At 32.3% G+C, this 20,757-nt stretch overlaps 2 protein-coding genes across 2 annotated transcripts; both read left to right on the plus strand.

The window, feature by feature from the left end:
* Positions 1-251: 251 nt before the first annotated feature.
* On the plus strand, positions 252-18,177 carry LOC143043811 (uncharacterized). Its single transcript, XM_076215992.1, has 3 exons — positions 252-591; positions 15,848-15,935; positions 18,008-18,177. Exons 1-3 carry the CDS (start codon positions 286-288, stop codon positions 18,175-18,177), a joined length of 564 nt encoding a protein of 187 aa, XP_076072107.1. The 5' UTR covers positions 252-285.
* On the plus strand, positions 3,514-11,304 carry LOC143042740 (uncharacterized). The gene is made up of 3 exons (XM_076215182.1): positions 3,514-4,154; positions 5,439-5,552; positions 7,928-11,304. Exon 3 carries the CDS (start codon positions 7,935-7,937, stop codon positions 10,026-10,028), a length of 2,094 nt encoding a protein of 697 aa, XP_076071297.1. The 5' UTR covers positions 3,514-4,154; positions 5,439-5,552; positions 7,928-7,934; the 3' UTR covers positions 10,029-11,304.
* Positions 18,178-20,757: the final 2,580 nt, after the last annotated feature.

Here is a 20,757-nt window from a genome sequence, read left to right on the forward strand (position 1 = left end):
CTTTTTAAAGGAATCTGTTGGTGTATAAACTGGACAAAGTCACTCACAAACATATCATAAAAGTCTTTTAGTGAGTGAATTGGTCGAGTTTATACACCAATAAATTCCTTTTAAAATGCGTCTTATCCTATAATTATAATATGGCTATTTGTTTATGAGTTCATTTTTGTCAACGAAATGTAATAAAGTAATTATCAATATACACATTTGCACATTAGCTATAGTTTGATTTGTTTCAGATTTGTGTTGAGGATTTCTAATTATACATACTTCAATTTGAAACACATGTTGGTTCGTTCTAGGACAATGTTGATTATTAAAGTAATGGTCACTAACTTAATTCTCACAATGGTGTGTTTAGTAGCTGGTGGAAGTTTTCATAGTGGCCAGTACCTTGAATCTCAGATACTGAAAGTATTTTTCAATGTAGGACCAAGGATGTGCATGTTACGATGCACTAGGTACGCAGGATGTACTGCGTTAAACTTCGTTAAAAGTCATTTATACTGCGAGCTGCTTAACGCGACTCAACAGGCCACAACAATAGATAAGGAACATTACATGTACTCAGAAATGTCAACATGGGCAATAGTAAGTACTTAAAGAACATGTGTCTTATTTCTACTTTTATTATAATTGAGGGCAGTGATACAGATGGGTGCAGTCCTAACCTGTACAGCAAGTTAACTTGATAACCAGTCATTTGGACTGGTCAAAGTTAACCTGTGACCAAATTTAGGACTGCTCTGACCAGTCCTAGGACCAAAATCTAGTTAACTTGCAAAGCGGACTTGGTCCCAGGACTGTTTTTATGTCTGCCAAAAAGTTAACTTCGAAACAGGTCCGCTATTGATATAAGTTAACTTCGAACCAGTCCTGCCGTAAAGTTAACATAAGTTAACTTCGAAACCAGTCCTGCCATAAAGTTAACATAAGTTAACTTCGAGACCAGTCCTGCCACAAAGTTAACTTTTGCTTTGACAAATCCTATCAAAACCAGACCTGTTCCCAAGTTAACTTTTGACTGGTCTGCTCAACACTAAGTTAACTTGTAACCAGGACCGCTCTACATCGATTTTTTAAAAATATTTTTTAATTTCTTTGTTTCGTAGTATAAACATCGAAAATAAAGTAAAACTAATACTTCCGTTATATAAACAGGATTTAATACAAATATTTGAAAATAACGTTCGCATAAAACGTTGCTTGAAACACAAATTTATCTGTGATCTGCCAATCTATAAATCAAAAAACGATCTTGGTTACAATGATAACGGGCACTAAATATATATTCCAATACCTATCAAATTCAACCATATTTGCACTTTATTTATATGTATATCTATGAAAGGATATATTTTAGAGGAAAGCATCATTTTAACACATGACTACAAATTTTTGTTTGCATAAATTTAGGGTGCCTTCCTGTCCTCCTTTTATTCAAAATTTTGATACGTAACAAAATTTCAGTAGTTTTGATACCTCATACTGACATGTACAACAAAATTATTTGACTGCATCAACTAAAACTGACCATATGTGCACTTTAATTTGTAAATCTATATACCAGCATAGTAAATCAGCCATATTTGTTATGTCAGGATTCAATGTATATTACAATGGACAGCAATATTGCTATACAATAACAACAATTTTTTGTTCGCATAAATTTAGGGTGCCAGCATATGTCCTCCTTTTATTGAAAATATTGATACGTAACAAAATTTCAGTAGTTTTGATACCTCTTGCTGACTTGTGCAACAAAATTATTTGACCGTGTTGACCAAAACTGACCATGTGTGCACTTTTTTTTATAAATCTATATACCCGCATAGTAAATCAGCCATATTTTTTTCAAATTTTTGTTCGAAAAATTTAGGGTACCAGCATGTCCTCCTTTTATTCAAAATTTTGATACGTAACAAAATTTCAGTAGTTTTGATACCTCTTGCTGACTTGTGCAACAAAATTATTTGACCGTGTTGACCAAAACTGACCATGTGTGCTCTTTTTTTATAAATCTATATACCCGCATAGTAAATCAGCCATATTTTTTCAAATTTTTGTTCGCATAAATTTAGGGTACCAGCATGTCCTCCTTTATTCAAAATTTTGATACGTAACAAAATTTCAGTAGTTTTGATACCTCATACTGACTTGTACAACAAAATTATTTGACTGCATCAACTAAAACTGACCATATGTGCACTTTAATTTGTAAATCTATATACCAGCATAGTAAATCAGCCATATTTGTTATGTCAGGATTCAATGTATATTACAATGGACAGCAATGTTGCTATAAAATAACAACAATTTTTTGTTTGCCTAAATTTAGGGTGCCAGCATATGTCCTCCTTTTATTCAAAATATTGATACGTAACAAAATTTCAGTAGTTTTGATACCTCTTGCTGACTTGTGCAACAAAATCATTTGACCGTGTTGACCAAAACTGACCATGTGTGCACTTGTTTTTATAAATCTATATACCTGCATAGTAAATCAGCCATATTTTTTCAAATTTTTGTTCGCATAAATTAAGGGTGCCAGCATGACCTCCTTTTATTCAAAATTTTGATACGTAACAAAATTTCAGTAGTTTTGATACCTCATACTGACTTGTACAACAAAATTATTTGACTGCATCAACTAAAACTGACCATATGTGCACTTTAATTTGTAAATCTATATTCCAGCATAGTAAATCAGCCATATTTGTTATGTCAGGATTCAATGTATATTACAATGGACAGCAATGTTGCTATACAATAACAACAATTTTTTGTTTGCATAAATTTAGGGTGCCAGCATATGTCCTCCTTTTATTCAAAATATTGATACGTAACAAAATTTCAGTAGTTTTGATACCTCTTGCTGACTTGTAAAACAAAATTATTTGACCGTGTTGACCAAAACTGACCATGTGAGCACTTTTATTCATAAATCGATATACCAGCATACTAAATCAGCAAATTTTTTCAAATTTTTGTTTGCATAAATTTAGGGTGCCTTCATGTCCTCCTTTTATTCAAAATTTTGATACGTAACAAAATTTCAGTAGTTTTGATACCTCATGCTGACTTGTACAACACAATTATTTGACTGCATCAACTAAAACTGACAATTTGTGCACTTTAATTTCTAAATCTATATACCAGCATAGTTATCAGCCATATTTTTTATGTCAGGATTCAATGTATAATACAATGGACAGCAATATTGTTATACAATAACAACAAATTTTTGTTCGCATAAATTAAGGGTGACAGCATGTCATCCTTTTATTCAAAATATTAATACGTAATAAAATTACAGTAGTTTTGATACCTCATGCTGACTTGTCCGGCAAAATTATTTGACTGCATCTACTTAAACTGACCATATGTGCACTTTAATTTGTAAATCTATATACCCGCATAGTAAATCAGCCATATTTTTTATGTCAGGATTCAATGTATAATACAATGGACAGCAATATTGCAATACAATAACAACAAAGGAGAAGGTATGATAAGCTATCTAATTGGCCCCCTATTTTAGTGAAAAATCAAAGACAATTGTTTTTCTGAAATATATGTTTTTTAACTTCCATAAATATCGAACTAATAAAAACACCATTGAAGTTCGAATATTTTTAACTTTTAACAATTGAAACGACACGTTTTTCTTTGCCTAGTAACGCAAAAACAACAAAATGGTCGGTACCTAACAGTAATATCGAATGAATTAAGTAGGAGCGGACGCTCGCCCCAAGAAGATATTTTTAGATATTGCCAAAAATGTAATGTTGTGTCACCTTACAAAAGGACTTTTTGGGGCGAGCGTCCGCTCATATTGAAATTTTAAAAAAACTGTCGGAATTTTGACCGAAAAACTTACTTTTTACCGGTTGACGGAATGAACTCGTTTTATTTCCCGAATTTACGTACATGTTTCCAAGCTCATTTTCATACACGTAGATTAAGTTAAAAGACTTATGTTGACTTTTCCAGTGATATAAATACATGGAAATCAACAACGAATTTTATTTAATGAAAAATAAATAGTTCATTTTGAAATGCCGGATTGTAAGACTTATTTTGTGACTCTGTTTCTGTCGGAAGGAACTGACACGATAGATTACATTGGCAACCCAGAGAGCCGTAAAACAAAGGTATGTACTTCAATATTTTTTATATAAATTGAAAAATGATTTGATTAGAAATCTGTTATAAAACATTTTGTAAACAGAGCAACAAATCGCCGATAAACTTGAGATAATGTGATGACAGGGAAGCGGCAGACGATCATGAGCAATGCCAATGGCAAAAATATTTCTGTAGAAAATACTATGCGGTAAAATACACGTATTTTTTGTTTCAACTTCGATATTTGTAAAAACAAATCAACCCAGCAAGATTTATTTAGTTTATCAACTGAATTAGAGGGGGAAATATCCATCACTGATTTTGACAAAACATTTAAGTACATTAAAATTACATTGAATAAGTGATCAGCCGCCGTGGCTCAATGGTACACATCGCTGCTCTGCAACCTAGACGGTCATAGATCGTATCTCAGACACATTTTTTTTTTTTTTTTTTTTTTTAAATATATAAATAATGTCACCTGAATGTAATACTCGGTTCTTTAAGGAAATAACAAACATAACAAACACTTATAAGGCACAAAGATGTTCACTAGACCTATATCATGCGGGAATTGTAGATAATGAATATTACTGTTATTTCCTTTCATGATTTTATTGAAAGTGACTTCTCAGCTTAAATGATTAAAAAACCAACAAGCAAACAATTAAAGGCTATGCTTCCCTGTCACGCCAACTCTGTGTATTTTTTAAAAATATTTCTGCTTTGTATCCATCCATCTGCTGAGTTACGCCATTTTCGAATGATTTTTATAGTCAATTCTTATGTGTCCTTGTCGGTGTTGTTGCAAGGGGGGTTACTTCCTATTTTTTTTAGTGGTATGAGTGTGCCGCAAAACAGGGTAACTTTTTCATGCCCTGTTTGTTAGAACAGTCTCCCTTTTCATGTCCTGCTGGTTAGAACAGTGTCGTCCTTTCATGCCTTGCTGGTGAGAACAAGGTCTTTTTTTAAACAAAGTATTTGTCTGGAACAGGATCGCGTATATAACTGTTTAAGATACAGTATAGAGCCCAGGTCTAGAACTGCATCTATTCTATACGGTCTAGAACAAGGTATACATTTTTTGAGCGTGTATAGAACAGGGTATGTTTTTTCAATATTTTTGTTTAGAACAGGATATATGTTTTTCATTACTTTCTGGTTAGAACAGGATATGATTCGGCAAGTGCTGTAGGCACAGTTATACCATAAAGGATAGTCAGTAACCCAACCCAACAACCTAACCATGCCAACCACAGCGAAAATCTATGATACATTTTTAATCAACATAACTTTTTTTCTTTTTTTAGATTCGAGATACGTTGTACGTCGCAGCAATACCCATGGCTTGGTTTATTCACGCATGGATTGTCCTAGACATTAAAAGATGGCGGTGGTAGTGAAAACATGTATTAAACTTGAATGTAAGTTGCAAAATTATTCAGTGTTATTGATTATACTTGAAAGGGGCATTATGTACCATATATGTAATAAAATAAATACATGTACGAAAATCAAATACATATTATCAAGTCCATGCATCGTAAACTGTTTGTTAAAGACTTTTAATACGACCGCAACATTTTTTAGTTATATTGCTATCATGTCGTTGTCCGAGACACATTTGGTTTCCAAACAATAACTTAAGTTTATGTGAATGGATCACTTTAAAATTTTACCAGATGGTTCAATACTACAAAAGAAAGGTAGGGATTAAGTTTGGGGGTAATACATTTAGGAAGTCGGGGGCCAAAAAATGACCAAATACATGCAAGAATTATATTTCAGTTTTCAGACAAAAGCTTGTGTTAAAGTGTATGGATCGCATTGAAATTGTAATACAAGATATCATACCTTAAAGGAATAAGCTGGGATTTACTTAAGGGTAATTTCTCCAAAGGGGGGAGGTAAACAAGAAGGGGCTCAATTTTTTTTTCGATTATACAATTGTTTGTGTTTCATGTGTAATTTTGTCTGTTTTTTTTTTTTATCAGAGTGAGCATTGGGACAAGTTGCGCTAGAGACTGTATCTAATTCGGAATATTCTCATTGCACAAAAACTTTACAAATAGATATAGGAAGATGTGGTGTGAGTGCCAATGAGACAGCTCTCCATCCAAATAATAATTTATAAAAGTAAACCATTATAGGTCAATGTACGCCCTTCAACACGGAGCCTTGGCTCACACCAAACAATAAGCTATAAAGAGCCCCAAATTACTAGTGTAAACCCATTCAAACTGGAAAACCAACGGTCTCATCTATATAACAAACATGTTACTATATCCTTTACGCACCTGCCCCAGGTGACTTCTGCATTTTGATAACTGCTTAACAATCTTGTTCATGAGCACTATCCTCGAGAAGGATACTATAATAACTCTTTTTGATTTTTATTTATGCATGTTGTGATTAAAAGTGCTAGAATATAAATAAACTAGAACACACCCGCGAAATCGCGGGCATTCAGAGCGTAGTTTATAGTATGTAAAGTGTTGTTGGAAGAATTATGTAAAATATTGAATGACTGGAGAATTTCAGCAAAAGTATCATAAGTCAAAGGTTATTGGGGACAGGAAAATGTGTGTTTTTTTTTATCCTTCCTCCTTTATTTCCAAAATTCCCAATTTTGGTTTTCTATCAATTTCAATATGAACATAATACATTTAGTGGGGAATTTCAGCAAAAGTATCATAAGTCATAGGTTATTGGGGACAGGAAAATGTTTTTTTTTATATCCCTCCTCCTTTATTTCCAAAATTCCCAATTTTTGGTTTTCTATCAATTTCAATATGAACATAATACATTGAGTATGTTATGAACATTTAAGTAAGGAGCCTGTAATTCAGTGGTTATCGTTTGTTTATGTGTTACATATTTGTATTTCGTTCATTTTTTGTACATCAATAAGGCCGCTAGTTTTCTGGTTTGGATTGTGTTACCTTGTCAGTTCAGGGCCTTTTAAAGCTGATTATGCGATATGGGCTTTGCTCATTGTTGAAGGTCGTACGGTGAACTATAGTTGTTAATTTCTGTATCAGAAAAGGTATCAAAAGTTCACATGAATAATTTTAGTGTTTTATATAAATCTGTATATTATGAACATTCATTACTATATAAATATAGTGTATTTACTTTCAATTTTAAGTTTACTAATCGATCCATGGTGGTCATTGATATAGTATACAGACCCTCTCTATTTAATAAACTATGTGACCGCCGTGGATAGTAAACTTGAAAATGATAACAGATAGAATTCTTAAAATACAGTATACAGAAAAACGCAAACCGGAAGTCTAATCAGACTTAAAATTTCGTCCAATGACGGGACAATATCCGGATGCCTTTTTTCTCGTTTTTCTCCCAAAATAACTCAATCTGAATAATCATATGAATGGATGACAAATGCGACTATACACTGTACCTATAGGACACAGAGGCGTGTTGATTAATTTATTGTGGAAAGAAGAGAAGCGACACCAAAAATGAGGTCTTCTCGTTTAATAGTATAGAAGCTATTTTATAAAGAATGTAATGCTGCTTCTGGTGCATGGTCAAGAAACACTAAACATTACGGGTTATATGACTACATATATTATTAACTCATGTATATTTCACGTTATGGGTTTTTTTTGTTTGTATTATCTATATTGTATTTTTTTAATATGAATATCACTGTACTGGTTATGCCCATTATGGGTCCTCTATAGGAAATAAAATTGATCTTATCTTACATGCTGATATTTTTTTTTTTTTTTTTTTTTACATTAATCAATAATATTTGTTTACATTTTTCCAGGTGACTGATGGCTAAAGAGTTCAAGTGTGTGGTTTGTGGTAGATGTCATCTAAAATCCAGACGTAAGATAACAACTAAAGCACTGAAACAGTTTGTAAGAAAAAGAATTGAGCGAAACCTTGAAGAAAATGATGTGATATGTGAGAAGTGTAGATCAATATACAGGAAAACACTAAAAAAAGTAAACAATGAACAGAAAGTTTCAAACTGTCTTTCCGAGTGTATTACAGATGACAGTGACTCTGAGTTTGTTATAAATACAGAAGAAGCCGTATCCACGAAAATACTAAGTCCGAAACAAATTGAACTGAATATTTCTTCCACTCACACATCACATAGATTCTGCATTGTATGCAAGAAGGAAGGTACCAGTAGAAATAAGTTATGCAAAGTTCCTTTACAGGCAAGAACCCAAGCCTTTATAAAAAATGCCGTTTTTATAGATGGAAATACACGCTGTTGCAAACATCATTTATCTGAACAACTTTTCGACGACACATCACTTCAAGCATTAACTGCAAAATACACTACAACATATATGAATCGTTCTGATATAACTTCATTATTAGAAAATGTGAGAAAAACCTTGGCAACCTCTCATATCCTGAATTTTGACAATCCATTATCATTATCTGATGGTGACTATTACAATCTAACTGGATTATCAAAGCAGCAATTCAATGAACTCTCCTCATATATTGTATCAGCACGTCAAACCAATGTTAGGTCTGTACGCACATGTATAGCTGTCTTGTTAACAAAACTAAGGACAGGACTTCCAAATCATATACTTGGAACAATATTTTCGTTAGCCAAAAGCCAAGTGCAAAGATGTATTCATAGTGCCAGAGTTTCCCTTATGCAGGATTTTGTACCACATTTCATTGGGTTTCAGCATATAAGCCACGAAGATTTTGTTCGGAACCACACCACTCCAATAGCAAAAACTCTGTTTGCCAATGATTCTGAAGATGCTGCAATTATTGTCATGGACGGTACTTATATCTACCTCCAGAAAAGCGCTGATTATGAATTCCAGAGGTTATCATACAGCCTGCATAAAAACAGACCGCTAGTTAAACCAATGGTCATAGTAGGAACAGATGGATATATCCTGTCAGTACTGGGTCCCTATTTTGCAAACGGAAAAAATAATGACGCGGCAATAACAAAGCACATGATTTCTGTCAATGCCGAAGGCATGAATGAGTGGCTAGAGACTAGCGATGTTTGTGTGGTCGACAGGGGATTTAGAGACGTGGTAGACTTCTTAAGAGAACAAGGGTATAACGTAGAAATGCCCGTTTACCTGAAGAAGGGATCAAAACAGCACCCGGTAGAAGAAGCCAACGCCAGCAGACTAGTAACCAAAGTGAGATGGGTCGTTGAAAGTGTGAATGCACGAGTTAAACAATGGAGGTTCTTCGACAAGGTAGTTTCTAACCATTTCATTCCAATAATTGGTGATTTATTACGGATTGTATGCGCTGTTTGCAACAAATTTCGGCCACCACTTGCTGGTACACACCCTGAGGATAAAAGTATTGCCGAAGCAATGCTTGAAAAATGCAAAAAGGGAAATGCAATCCAAAAGATGGTGACGGAAGAAGGCTTATTGACCAAACGTACCATTTACAAATTAGTTGATGCATCAAATGTTTTAGATGAACTAGCTGATTTTCCAGTTCTGAGTATGGATAAACTACGAGAAATAACCATGGGGGTATATCAGCTTAAACAGGCCCCTAACTATGTCAGAGAACACGAGGGTGAAGACGGAAAATTTGAACTGTATGTGTGCAAAATCAAAGCAAACCTGCTCAAAATTAAAATACAATCTAGGCATAGTAACAAACTTTCCCATACTGTCTTCATAAGTTACAGTGACGAAGGAGATATAGAAGGATGGTATTGTACATGCAAATCGGGAGCACGAGTAGTTGGTTGTTGTGCACATGTTGCAAGTGTGCTATGGTATCTGGGGTATCAAAGACTTGAACAGCAGTCTGGATCAAGGAGAGACTTTAAAACATCTGTTTTAGATGCATCTCACATACCGAGTTCTGATGAAAGTGACTGTGATTCTTTGCCAGAGGAGTGAAATAATTAATACAAACTGTGTGTATGTGACAGCTACTCTTCACTTATATTTAGGGCATAACTTTAATTAAAATTTGTTTTTCAAGAAAATGTTTAAATAAGTCATGTATTCACATATTTTATGAGCATTTACAAATAGCTAATGTCTTACTCTCATTGTTTACCAAATCATGCTGATTTAGTCATTATATTGTGGTTAAATTACTTTTCTATAATGAAATGGTCATAACTTATTCATGTTAGTAAATTTTATCGTCAATGCAAATGTTAGTATTAAACAATATTTTCATATAATTTTTCGGTGTACTTAAAATTGGAATATCGAAATCTCAGACGATAAGGAGTACACAGGCTATTAAACAAATTGCTGTTCATATACTTACATGAGATTGTTGTATTTTGTATAAGAAAAGACTTTTCAATTAAAATGTAGTAACATAAAAAAAGTAGAACGATGTTATCATGGTTATGTAATAGTCACGTATTAAATATATTTTGTGTTTCCATGATACCCACTGAATTTATAAGTCTAACATAAGTCGAAAACCTGACCTGTTTGGAGCAATGGAAAATTATTTTTGTTGATTTTAAAGTTTAGAATATAAGATGGTACAAACTAGAATAATAATACTCTTGAAAAGTATCTTAATATGTTTGTTAAAACACTTTCCCTTCTGACTTGCTGTTGTTGCTAAGGAAATACTAATAAATATATACATGATGTTGATAACTAGAACTACAAAAAGCAAACGCAAGCCGTTACTCAAGATTTTAATATTGCCTAATAAAGTCCTCAGTGGTTTCCAGAGATCATGGCCATTACTAGATTGAAGCTGTTACTGTGACGCAACGCATACTAAATATGCATCTCGATAATTTTAAGCATTTGACACCACCTAAAGTATTTTAAATATTTCAAAACCATTTCAAAGAGATAGTTCACCAATAAAGGATATTTTATGGTATTCAGTAAAATCTGTTGTTAGGCAATAAACTGTTCTTGTTAGAAAAATTGCTCTATGAAAAGATCTTCTAATGAACTTTTATGCAGTTATATGTAAAGAGAGTGACTAAAAAGACCTGTAACATACTAGTATCTTATAAATTGTTAACCGTTGCTATGCACCATTTCTGTTGCTACGTTGTTGTCAAGCATTTATACAATAGAGCTACAATTAAACTGACATTTTCATTTCTTACCAATTGTTATTCTTGAACATGCATTCTGTTTTCGCATTTATTTGTACTAGTACAATAAAATGACTACTTCATTTGCAGTTAGCTTTAATTTAATATTTTATGCTGTTGCTAAGCAACATTAGTGTTGCTAGGCTCAATATAAACCTAGTAAAAAAAGATATGGATTACTCACACATTGTATTATAATGAAACACCATTATATGAACACAAACAATGCTAGATGCATTCTTAAAAGGACAAAAATCACCTTTAATTAACCGTTGCTAGGGAATATTTCTGTTGTTATGTTGTTGCTAAGCATCCTGTAAACTCAAATTGAAGTGACTATTCATTTGTAACTTCAAGTTATTCTCAAACCAACCATCTTATCTGGAAATATGGTTATTTGTACAGATACAGCAATTCATATCTGCTTATTTTATTATATAATTAAAACGGTTGCTAGGCAACCTTCTTTTTACCGGAACATAAAAAAATCATTTTTTTTCTAAGTTTCTATACTAAGGCTAGCAATGGTACGAATAAAGGCTTCTTTGGAGAGGGGGCCAAAAACGTCCCTTATCATACCTTCTCCTTTGTGTTCGCATAAATTTAGGGTGCCAGCATGTCCTCCTTTAATTCAAAATATTGATACGTAACAAAATTTCAGTAGTTTTAATACCTCATGCTGACCATGCTGACTTGTACAACAAAATTATTTGACCGCATCAACTAAAACTGACCATATGTACACTTTAATTTGTAAAGTTATATACCTGTATAGTAAATCAGCCATATTTTTTGTGTTAGGATTCAATGTACAATACAATGGACAGCAATATTGCAATACAATAACAACAAATTTGTGTTCGCATACATTTAGGGTGCTAGAATGTCCTCCTTTTATTCAAAATATTGATACGTATCAAAATTACAGTGTTTTGATTCCTCATGCTGACTTGAACAACAAAATATTTTGAGCGCTTCCACCAAAACTGACCATATGTGCACTTAAATTTGTAAATCTATATACCATATATACCGGCATAGTAATTCAGCCATATTTTTTATGTCAGGATTCAATGTATAATACAATGGATTGCAATATTGCAATACAATAACCAGCTGATAACAACAAATTTTTGTTTTGCATAAATTTAGGGTGCCAGCATGTCCTCCTTATATTCAATATATTGATACGTAACAAAATTTCAATAGTTTTGATACCTCATGCTGACTTGTACAATGAAATAATTTGACCGCATTGACCAAGACCAAAACTGACCATATGTGTACTCTAATTTGTAAATCTATATGCCAGCATAGTAAATCAGCCATATTTTTTTATGTCAAGATTCAATGTATAATACAACGGACAGCTATATTGCAATACAATAACAACATGAACAACACATTTTTGTTCGCATAAATTTAGGGTGCCAGAATGTCCTCCTTTTATTCAAAATATTGATACGTAACAAAATGTCAGTAGTTTTGATACATGTACCTCATGCTGACTTGTACAACAAAATGATTTGACCGCATTGACCAAAACTGACCATATGTGCACTTTAATTTGTAAATCTATATACCATGTATACCCGCATAGTAAATAAGCCATATTTTTTATGCCAGGATTCAATGTATAATACAATGGACAGTAATATTGCAATATAATAACAACAAATTTTTTTTCGCATTAATTTTGGATGTCAACATGTCCTCCTTTTATTCAAAATATTGATACGTAACAAAATTTCAGTAGATTTGATACCTCATGCTGACTTATACAACAAAATTATTTGACTGCATCAACCAAAAACTGACCTGCATATGTGCACTTTAATTTAAAAATCTATATATATCCGCATAGTAAATCAGCCATATTTTTGATGTCTGGATTCAATGTATAAAATAAATGACCGCTGTTTGGATGGCGCCTAATTATGTCTTCTCCTGGCACTCCTGTGAACATGTTAGTAGGACGGCAAATGTAAGCAATAAGGAAAACAATTAATGCAATTTTTTTTCCGCATACATTGAGAATGTCAGCGTTTCATCTCTGTATTCATAATATTGAACAGTCACTAGGGTGTGTAAAACGAAACTATTAGGCCGCATCATCCAAGTACATGTACCAACACTGACATGTCTGAATTCATTTGTGATTTTTAATAAAAAAAAGTATTTGAGGTTCTCTTCTGGTAATACTGTTTATCTATTATGTCGGTTGATTGATTTTGTTTGTAGTTAAACGTCAAGTGACAACTATTTCATTCATGTGCACAAATCTCCCGACAAATCTGGATTGTTGTTAGTTTTACCACATCGTACATATCCGGACACTGTACAACTGTACAATTTTCGTTAGAATATTCTGCGGAAAAAGAATAGTAAATCCAATCCAAATAAGTAGAATAACAATGAAATATCCATGCATGTATAAATGCGTAAAGTAAAAATTATGAAGGGACAGGTAAAACACGGGGAACGAAGTAACGTCGACAAAGATGTTGATAACCCATGATATACGAATGTTTTTCCGATGCGTTGGATAACCCTAATTTCTATCCGCCTTCCAATTAAAAAAATATGATAGCTCTATGTAATTGACTAATGTTTAGAAGAATATATAAAAATAAAAAAAGAAAGAATTGTGTTGTTATTAATAATGTCTAGTAGAGTATAGCGAGTAAAGTAATTTGCTATCAGAGGCCTTCTTGGGAAGAACAATGCGAATGTTGTTTATACATATTTTAATAAAGCTCAAGTCTGATATGAAAAGTCGCAAAAACGATAACAATTCATAAGCAGACATGTCCCCAGGTCTGGTCAGAAGCAGACCTGTCCACAGGTCTGGTCTGGGGCAGACCTGTCCTCAGGACTGATCAAAAGCAGACTTGTCCACAGACCCGTCGATAGGTCTGCAGCAGTCATAAAAAAGCGGACCGTAGGTTTGGTCCACCGTAGACGAAGTTAACTTGCTGGTCTGCTTAAAAATTCTCAAGTTAACTTAAAAAGCAGTCAACAAGTTAACTCTAAGTTAACTTTTGTCAAGGTTAGGACCGCACCCATCTGTACATGTGTAATAGCTCTGAATATTCATTTATAAGATTATACATATTTGCCAATGTTTTTATTCATTTTATTCATGTAATTATATTTTGTTTATACATTTATTATAACTGTATGTGCGGAACATGTTTACCTTTCCAAAATTATTTAACCAGACTTTGTTATTTTACAAGATATCAAAAATATCTTTGGCCAAGTAATAGATAATAAAAACAAATCCTATATGTCCCAATATGTCACTACTGCTGATTAAAAGTCCATTTCGTATGATTAATTTAACAATTCCCATTGAATTATTATAAATGGCCTTAGGGTATTCAAAGTTCCAACCGAAACGGCGGAGGACATATTAGCTCAAATAGAGGACATTTTAGCAAAAGGACGTAATTGCGCCAAAGTATAACTCATTTCAGCGGAAGATTTATATCCAATTTTAGCGAAAATTAAACTTGTCATGCCAGTTTTATCTCTATATGTTGAAGCAATTGTATAACAAATAATAAATAAAATAAAAATACATACTAGATAAACTAAGACAGTACAATATAAAAATTATCATGTCCATAAAGCATCACTAAAAAACTGAAAGGTAATATCAAATGTTAAAAGTAATAGCCTGAAAATGTTATCCCAGAAAATGTATGTAATGGGCTCTGGTATTCCCGCTGCAAAAAAAAAACAATTGCAGCAAGGGACTGTTCTTTCTCTTTATCTTGTTAAGATTGTGTTACTCATTCGCCTATACTTTTATTCTTATATATGTTGGTGTTTGCATGATAGTATAAAAAAAACATAAATAACTGGGTGACAACTATAACATTATACACCTATTGACTGGGTGTGAGGGTAATAGCAAGTTTGTTGTCCCTGAGATACCAACTGGGTGACAACTATAACATTGTTCATTTTAGGAAGCATACAACGACTCTGGATCATTATTTGTTGGATTTTAATCACATGGAAATTATAAAAGTGAACATATCACATGATTGTACAAATAACTTAAATATAAAGCCATCATGAATTACTGATCATAGGTTTAGTAAGGGAATATTATTCACACACTCAGGTAAAAATCTATCGTTTGTTTGATTTATAGATACCACGGTCAAACAGATAATGTGTATAGCCTAATGGGATGATCATTATTTTTATACAATTAGTTATATCTATAACAGACAAATTATAATGCGTTTGTTTTTACGAAGTTGTAGTCAGTCATCATAGTTATTAATATTTTTTGAATTGCTCCCTACGATTATATCTAAATTTGACAAGCTATTTTCAATAAAATAGGTTTCTCGCTAACTATGCTCACTGAAGTGCAATTGGCCGTTTCAGAATCTAAAGCATCATGGGTAATTTCATTGTTCGTACCCCAAAGTGAAAATAACGTTACGTCATTGGTTGAATTTCCATTGTTTATAACGTTTTAAACCAATCAAAACGCTTTGGTGTACGCTTTTGAAAATATTACCCAGGATGCATTAGATTCTGAAACGGCGAATTTGTTCGATCTATCGACAAATGAGTTGTGACCAATTAATAACAAATATATTTTTACAGGAATCAGATACATGCTGGCCAAATCCATGTTCATTTGGAGAAACCTGTATTATCACGAACAAAGACCTTCCAGTGTGTGTTAAACTAGGTACGATTTTCTTAAATTAGTTAAAATGATCATTTACTGGTTAGTTATCCCCGTAATATGTCAATTAACATTTTGATAACATTGTGTGATTTGATAAAACAAAAATATTATAAATGTGTCAAAGCAGAATAATAGAAAATAACATATGTCTTATTTCAATATCACAACTATATCAATCCAAGACAACAATATAATACTAAGTGCTCTGCAAAATTATTATATTGGTTGAGGGTTGATATGGAGTGTGATATTGAATATGCCATACAGTCATTAAATGGTGTAAATCTCCCACTAACACCATTCACTATATGTATGCACCATTGGAACATACACATACGATGTTTCTTTACACCATACACGTTACCCATTACATCATAATTCAATTTATCAAAGAAAGCGTGCGACTACACAAATTTGCATTAAAAAAAAAGATAATTTGATCACAATATTGTAAGTTAATGAATAAAATTAAAAATCAGTTCTTATCAATAGTTTGAATAGTTTTAAAACTTTTGTATCTGGGCGTCACTAGTTAGTCTTGTGTGGACAAAACGCACTTCTGGCCTGGCGTATTAAAATTTTAAATCTGGTGCCTTTTGTTAGCTATTTTTCATGTGTTTCTTTTGTCAAATATGTTCTCATAATTATTTGTATTGTAGTCCTGTAATGTTGTGTTGTCATTTTAATATCATATTTAACATGCCATTAAAGTGGGAGGTTTGGCGTGCCACAAAACCAGGTTCAATCCACCATTTCTTCTTTAAAAAATGTCCTGTACCAAGTCAGGAATATGGTAATTGTGAATATCAATAATGTGATCATTTTTATAAATTTCCTGATACAAAACTTTGATTTTTTCGAAAAACCAAGGATTTTCTTGTCCCAGGAATAGATTACCTTAGCCGTATCTGGCACAACTTATATTTACGTTTCCCTCAGTTTTGGTTTGTGACCCGGATTTGTTTTTTTTGAAATATGAGTTTTGCACATCGATATACTACTGTTGCCTTTATTTAAATGTTAATCAAAAAAACAAAACCAAAATTGCTTTGACAGATCTGTTTTGGAATTTTTCAATGATTATCGTCAAGATGTAAATGTTAATCGTAATTGTTTTATAGAGGAAATCTGCGTTTATAACCAAAATTAGCAAATTTAAATCGTACCAGAAGAAAGTGTTTAAAAACTTTTATGTTTCTCAATATTTAAAATAACTTTTAAATTACTGAACCGGTTAAACATGTTAAAGTTACGTCAAATGTGTTCTGTCTATGTTTATAACATTTAGTATTTAATTTTATGTCGTTAAGAACTGACTTTTATTTAATTTACTTTTGCTGATTGTATTTTTTTTCTTTATTTGTATTCGACATTGCATATCAATCTTATTTGAATACATATAATGTGTTCATGCTTTTCTAACAATCTATGTCCTCATGACTAGTTATACTTTCTTATGTTATATTATCATGAGGGTGTATAGATTGTTGTAAAATGACCAATATCAAATATTTTGTGTTTGGCAATAAACTTGATATAAAAAAGGGTTCAGCGTATTTAAACACAAACTACTTTTGATTAGCAATAGAGATTCTGAGAATACAAAAAACACGGGAATGCAATTAATATAAATCACAGCAACTTATATATCTCTGGATTTAACCGATTTGAGCAATAATCCAATTGTTCTTATTCTGATATGAAAACAAGCACATGATACTTTTAAAAACATCAACGCACAAAAAGATATTAAAAAATATGGACAAATTATTTTATAGATTTCATTGAAACACGCTAGTTTTACAATTTACACTTTAAAAAACTTTATCAATGATATTGATGAATCCTTTTTATTTTATATATTAACAAGGTCATCGGTATAGATCGATCTTATATAATTCTGGAGCACCAGATATCACCTTCGATTTTTGGTATGGTTCGCATTTTTTTCTGTTGGTCTCTTTTTCTATAGCTAAGACGTTGTATTTTTTTTGTTCGACTCTTGCGTTTCAATGTCCGTTTAGAATCTTTTGCCTCGATCCCTTTCATCAACTTAGTTGTTTTTATTGTAGAGAGATCAGATTATCTAGGTTGTTACAAGGATGATGCTAGCAGGCACTTGAAACACAACATAACAAGCAGCTTCCACATGTCTCTTGCATTCTGTAAGCAACATTGCAGTGGATATCGATTTTGTGGCATGCAAGTTCGTATCTTCCAATATTTACAAAGACCGTTTTAACCTAGGTTAACAAATATCAATTTAATGTCGAGCAACCGTTATTTGAATATACATTAATAACTGTACCCTCTACAAGAAGACGAACAGGAAATGATCAAGAAAAGTTGCAAATGTAAATGGGGAATATGTCAAAGTAACAAAAACCCGATAAAAGAGAAAAAAACCAACAGAAGACCACCAATGGGACTTCAACACATTAAGAAAAAAATCACTACAACAATTCAACGTTGGACCTCTTCATTATTTAAAGTTCCACATTATGCACTGGTTACCTTAATTACACTTATATACCTATATGGAGTAATTTTCTTTCAGAACGACAGGTCATTCTTTTTCAGAATCAACCCGGACGATACCATCTTTCAATGATATATGCTCCAAGGCATAAAATAATGACCTGTGTGAGGTCATTATTTTCCTTGATAAACATGCAATCTATGATTTACTTCAAAACTTTATTCGTCTAATAGTTTTTTGTTGCCTATTTAGAAATTTATTTTTTAAAGTTCAATCGATGATAGGTGTAAAAGAAACCGTCATTGTAGTCCTGCATTTTAATTTAAGAGACAAATAACGTGAAGTTTTGTTAATTTTATCGCTACAATAAAGAAACATTATCATATATGTCAGATGAATTTTAATGTAGACTTTCATAAAATAAATCCAGATTTAACATACTCATGTGTAATATTTTGAAAATCTTATTGAGTCAAACTGTATAGGTTGATTGATTTTTGGTTGCTTGCTTAACGTCCAGTGGCAAATATTTCATGCATGTTCAGAACGATACACACTGAATAGGAAATCATACTGTGACCTACATGTATTTATGTTCGTCTTCGTGTCAGTTCTTAACTTTTTTAAATTTATGTATACTTTTTACTCTATCAAATGATCAACTAATAAGATAATCTTATATTCTATTGAATAACATTAACGTAACTCACGAAAGGGTCGGGTGCGGAGGGTATATAATTATATCCTGATTGTCTTTTAATAAAATGTATTGCTATTCAAAAGACAATCTTTCTGAATTTTTCATTCGATTCAAGTTAAATTGTTAAAAAAATAACCACTTTTCCGCGATAGAAATAACGTAACAAATAGAAGAAAAAAAACCATATCCCCTCCCCCTTTTTCATAAGCTAAGTGGTACAATAAAGTACTTACAATGTGTCTTGTATTTGTCATACACCGTTATCGGATGGTAACAATAAATTTGTGTCTTACTTCATGCAGTTAAAGTAATATTTTAATTGTGGATGGATAATATTTTTTAAAAGATTTATATTTAAATTATTTTGTGAGTTTTATTTCACATTCTAAATGAGCCGCAGGGCGTATTAAAACCTGAACGCATTAGAAAGGAATATCCCACTTTAGTGTTGTCGGTAAAGTAGGATACTAAATTTTACAAATTTTTATATATTTTTTTTTTACGGTATATAAGTCAGATAATGCATATTTTAAGGTTTTTCTTGTCGTAGAACACACCTCAGGGTGTCAGGATTGTTCATTTGATCAATCCTGACACCCCTCGGTGTGTTCTACGACAAAAAAAACCTTAAAATATGCATTATCTATAACATAAAAAACGATAAAATATCGTTTATTTCTGCCTCCAGGTAAAGTTTTACTTTCTAATCAACATGTCCAGCTGTTTACCAATTATAATTTATAATTTGTAGGTAGGTTCCTTTTGTCTGTGTGGCAATGTCCTGATTGAAAGTAAATATCCAAAAATTCCAGAAGCAGAATGCGACCACGATTGTAACGGAGAACAAGGACGAAAATGTGGTGCACATTGGAAAAATTCAATTTATTTAGGTAATAAAAATATATTTTATTACGATCAACAGTCACTACTTTCGATAAACAGTCACTAGTATCATTTAACAATCACTAGTCTCGATTAACAGTACCTACATTAACAGTCACTTGTCTCGATTACATTGAAGTGCCATTTGAATACCACCAAAAAATAATTGGACAGCCAACAATATTGTCTAATTAACTAGAGGCTTCCAGGATCACGAGTCATTTTTCAATATGTGGAAATACATAGTTTGAGTTTTAAGTTATGTCTTGTCAAATATAGGTTATTCTTATTATGATATTTGTCAATATCTAATGTAATTATTGGCACTTATATGTGAGTATACACAATTCAAAACCAAAAACCCAATCAAATCTAAACAAAGAACCTTTGAAAATGACATTATAAAGATGTTTAATTTCATGATTAACAAAACACATCTGTAACGTTTGATCTGTTTTTCAACAAATAATCGGCATTTTCATGGGAACCAACTGTGGCCCTGTTTTTTGCAGAGTTGTTCCTTTATGCATATGAAACTGACTTCTTAAAGGCGGTTGATATTGTAAAGCAGCATCTGCTGATACTTCCGAAACATTAGCTTCCTGAGATCATCTCAAGTTTGTGGTAGGGTTCGTGTTGCGCAGTCTTAAGCTTTTATTGTTTATTTTGTTTTAATTTTGTCTATTGTTTACTGTTGATTGATTAATGGTCTTGGTTTGTTTCGTATATTTTTTTAGCCTTTGCGTTGTCAGTTGAAACTT

Source organism: Mytilus galloprovincialis, chromosome 8 (genome assembly GCF_965363235.1).
Source record: "Mytilus galloprovincialis chromosome 8, xbMytGall1.hap1.1, whole genome shotgun sequence".
In the NCBI taxonomy this organism is placed as follows: Eukaryota; Metazoa; Mollusca; class Bivalvia; order Mytilida; family Mytilidae; genus Mytilus; species Mytilus galloprovincialis.

Coding starts and splice junctions, on each gene's coding strand:
- LOC143043811 (XM_076215992.1), top strand. CDS start 286: ATGTTGGTTCGTTCTAGGACAATGTTGATTATTAAAGTAATGGTCACT. Junction 592..15,847: donor AAATGTCAACATGGGCAATA/GTAAGTACTTAA, acceptor ATATTTTTACAG/GAATCAGATACATGCTGGCC. Junction 15,936..18,007: donor TCCAGTGTGTGTTAAACTAG/GTACGATTTTCT, acceptor TTTTTATTGTAG/AGAGATCAGATTATCTAGGT.
- LOC143042740 (XM_076215182.1), top strand. CDS start 7,935: ATGGCTAAAGAGTTCAAGTGTGTGGTTTGTGGTAGATGTCATCTAAAA.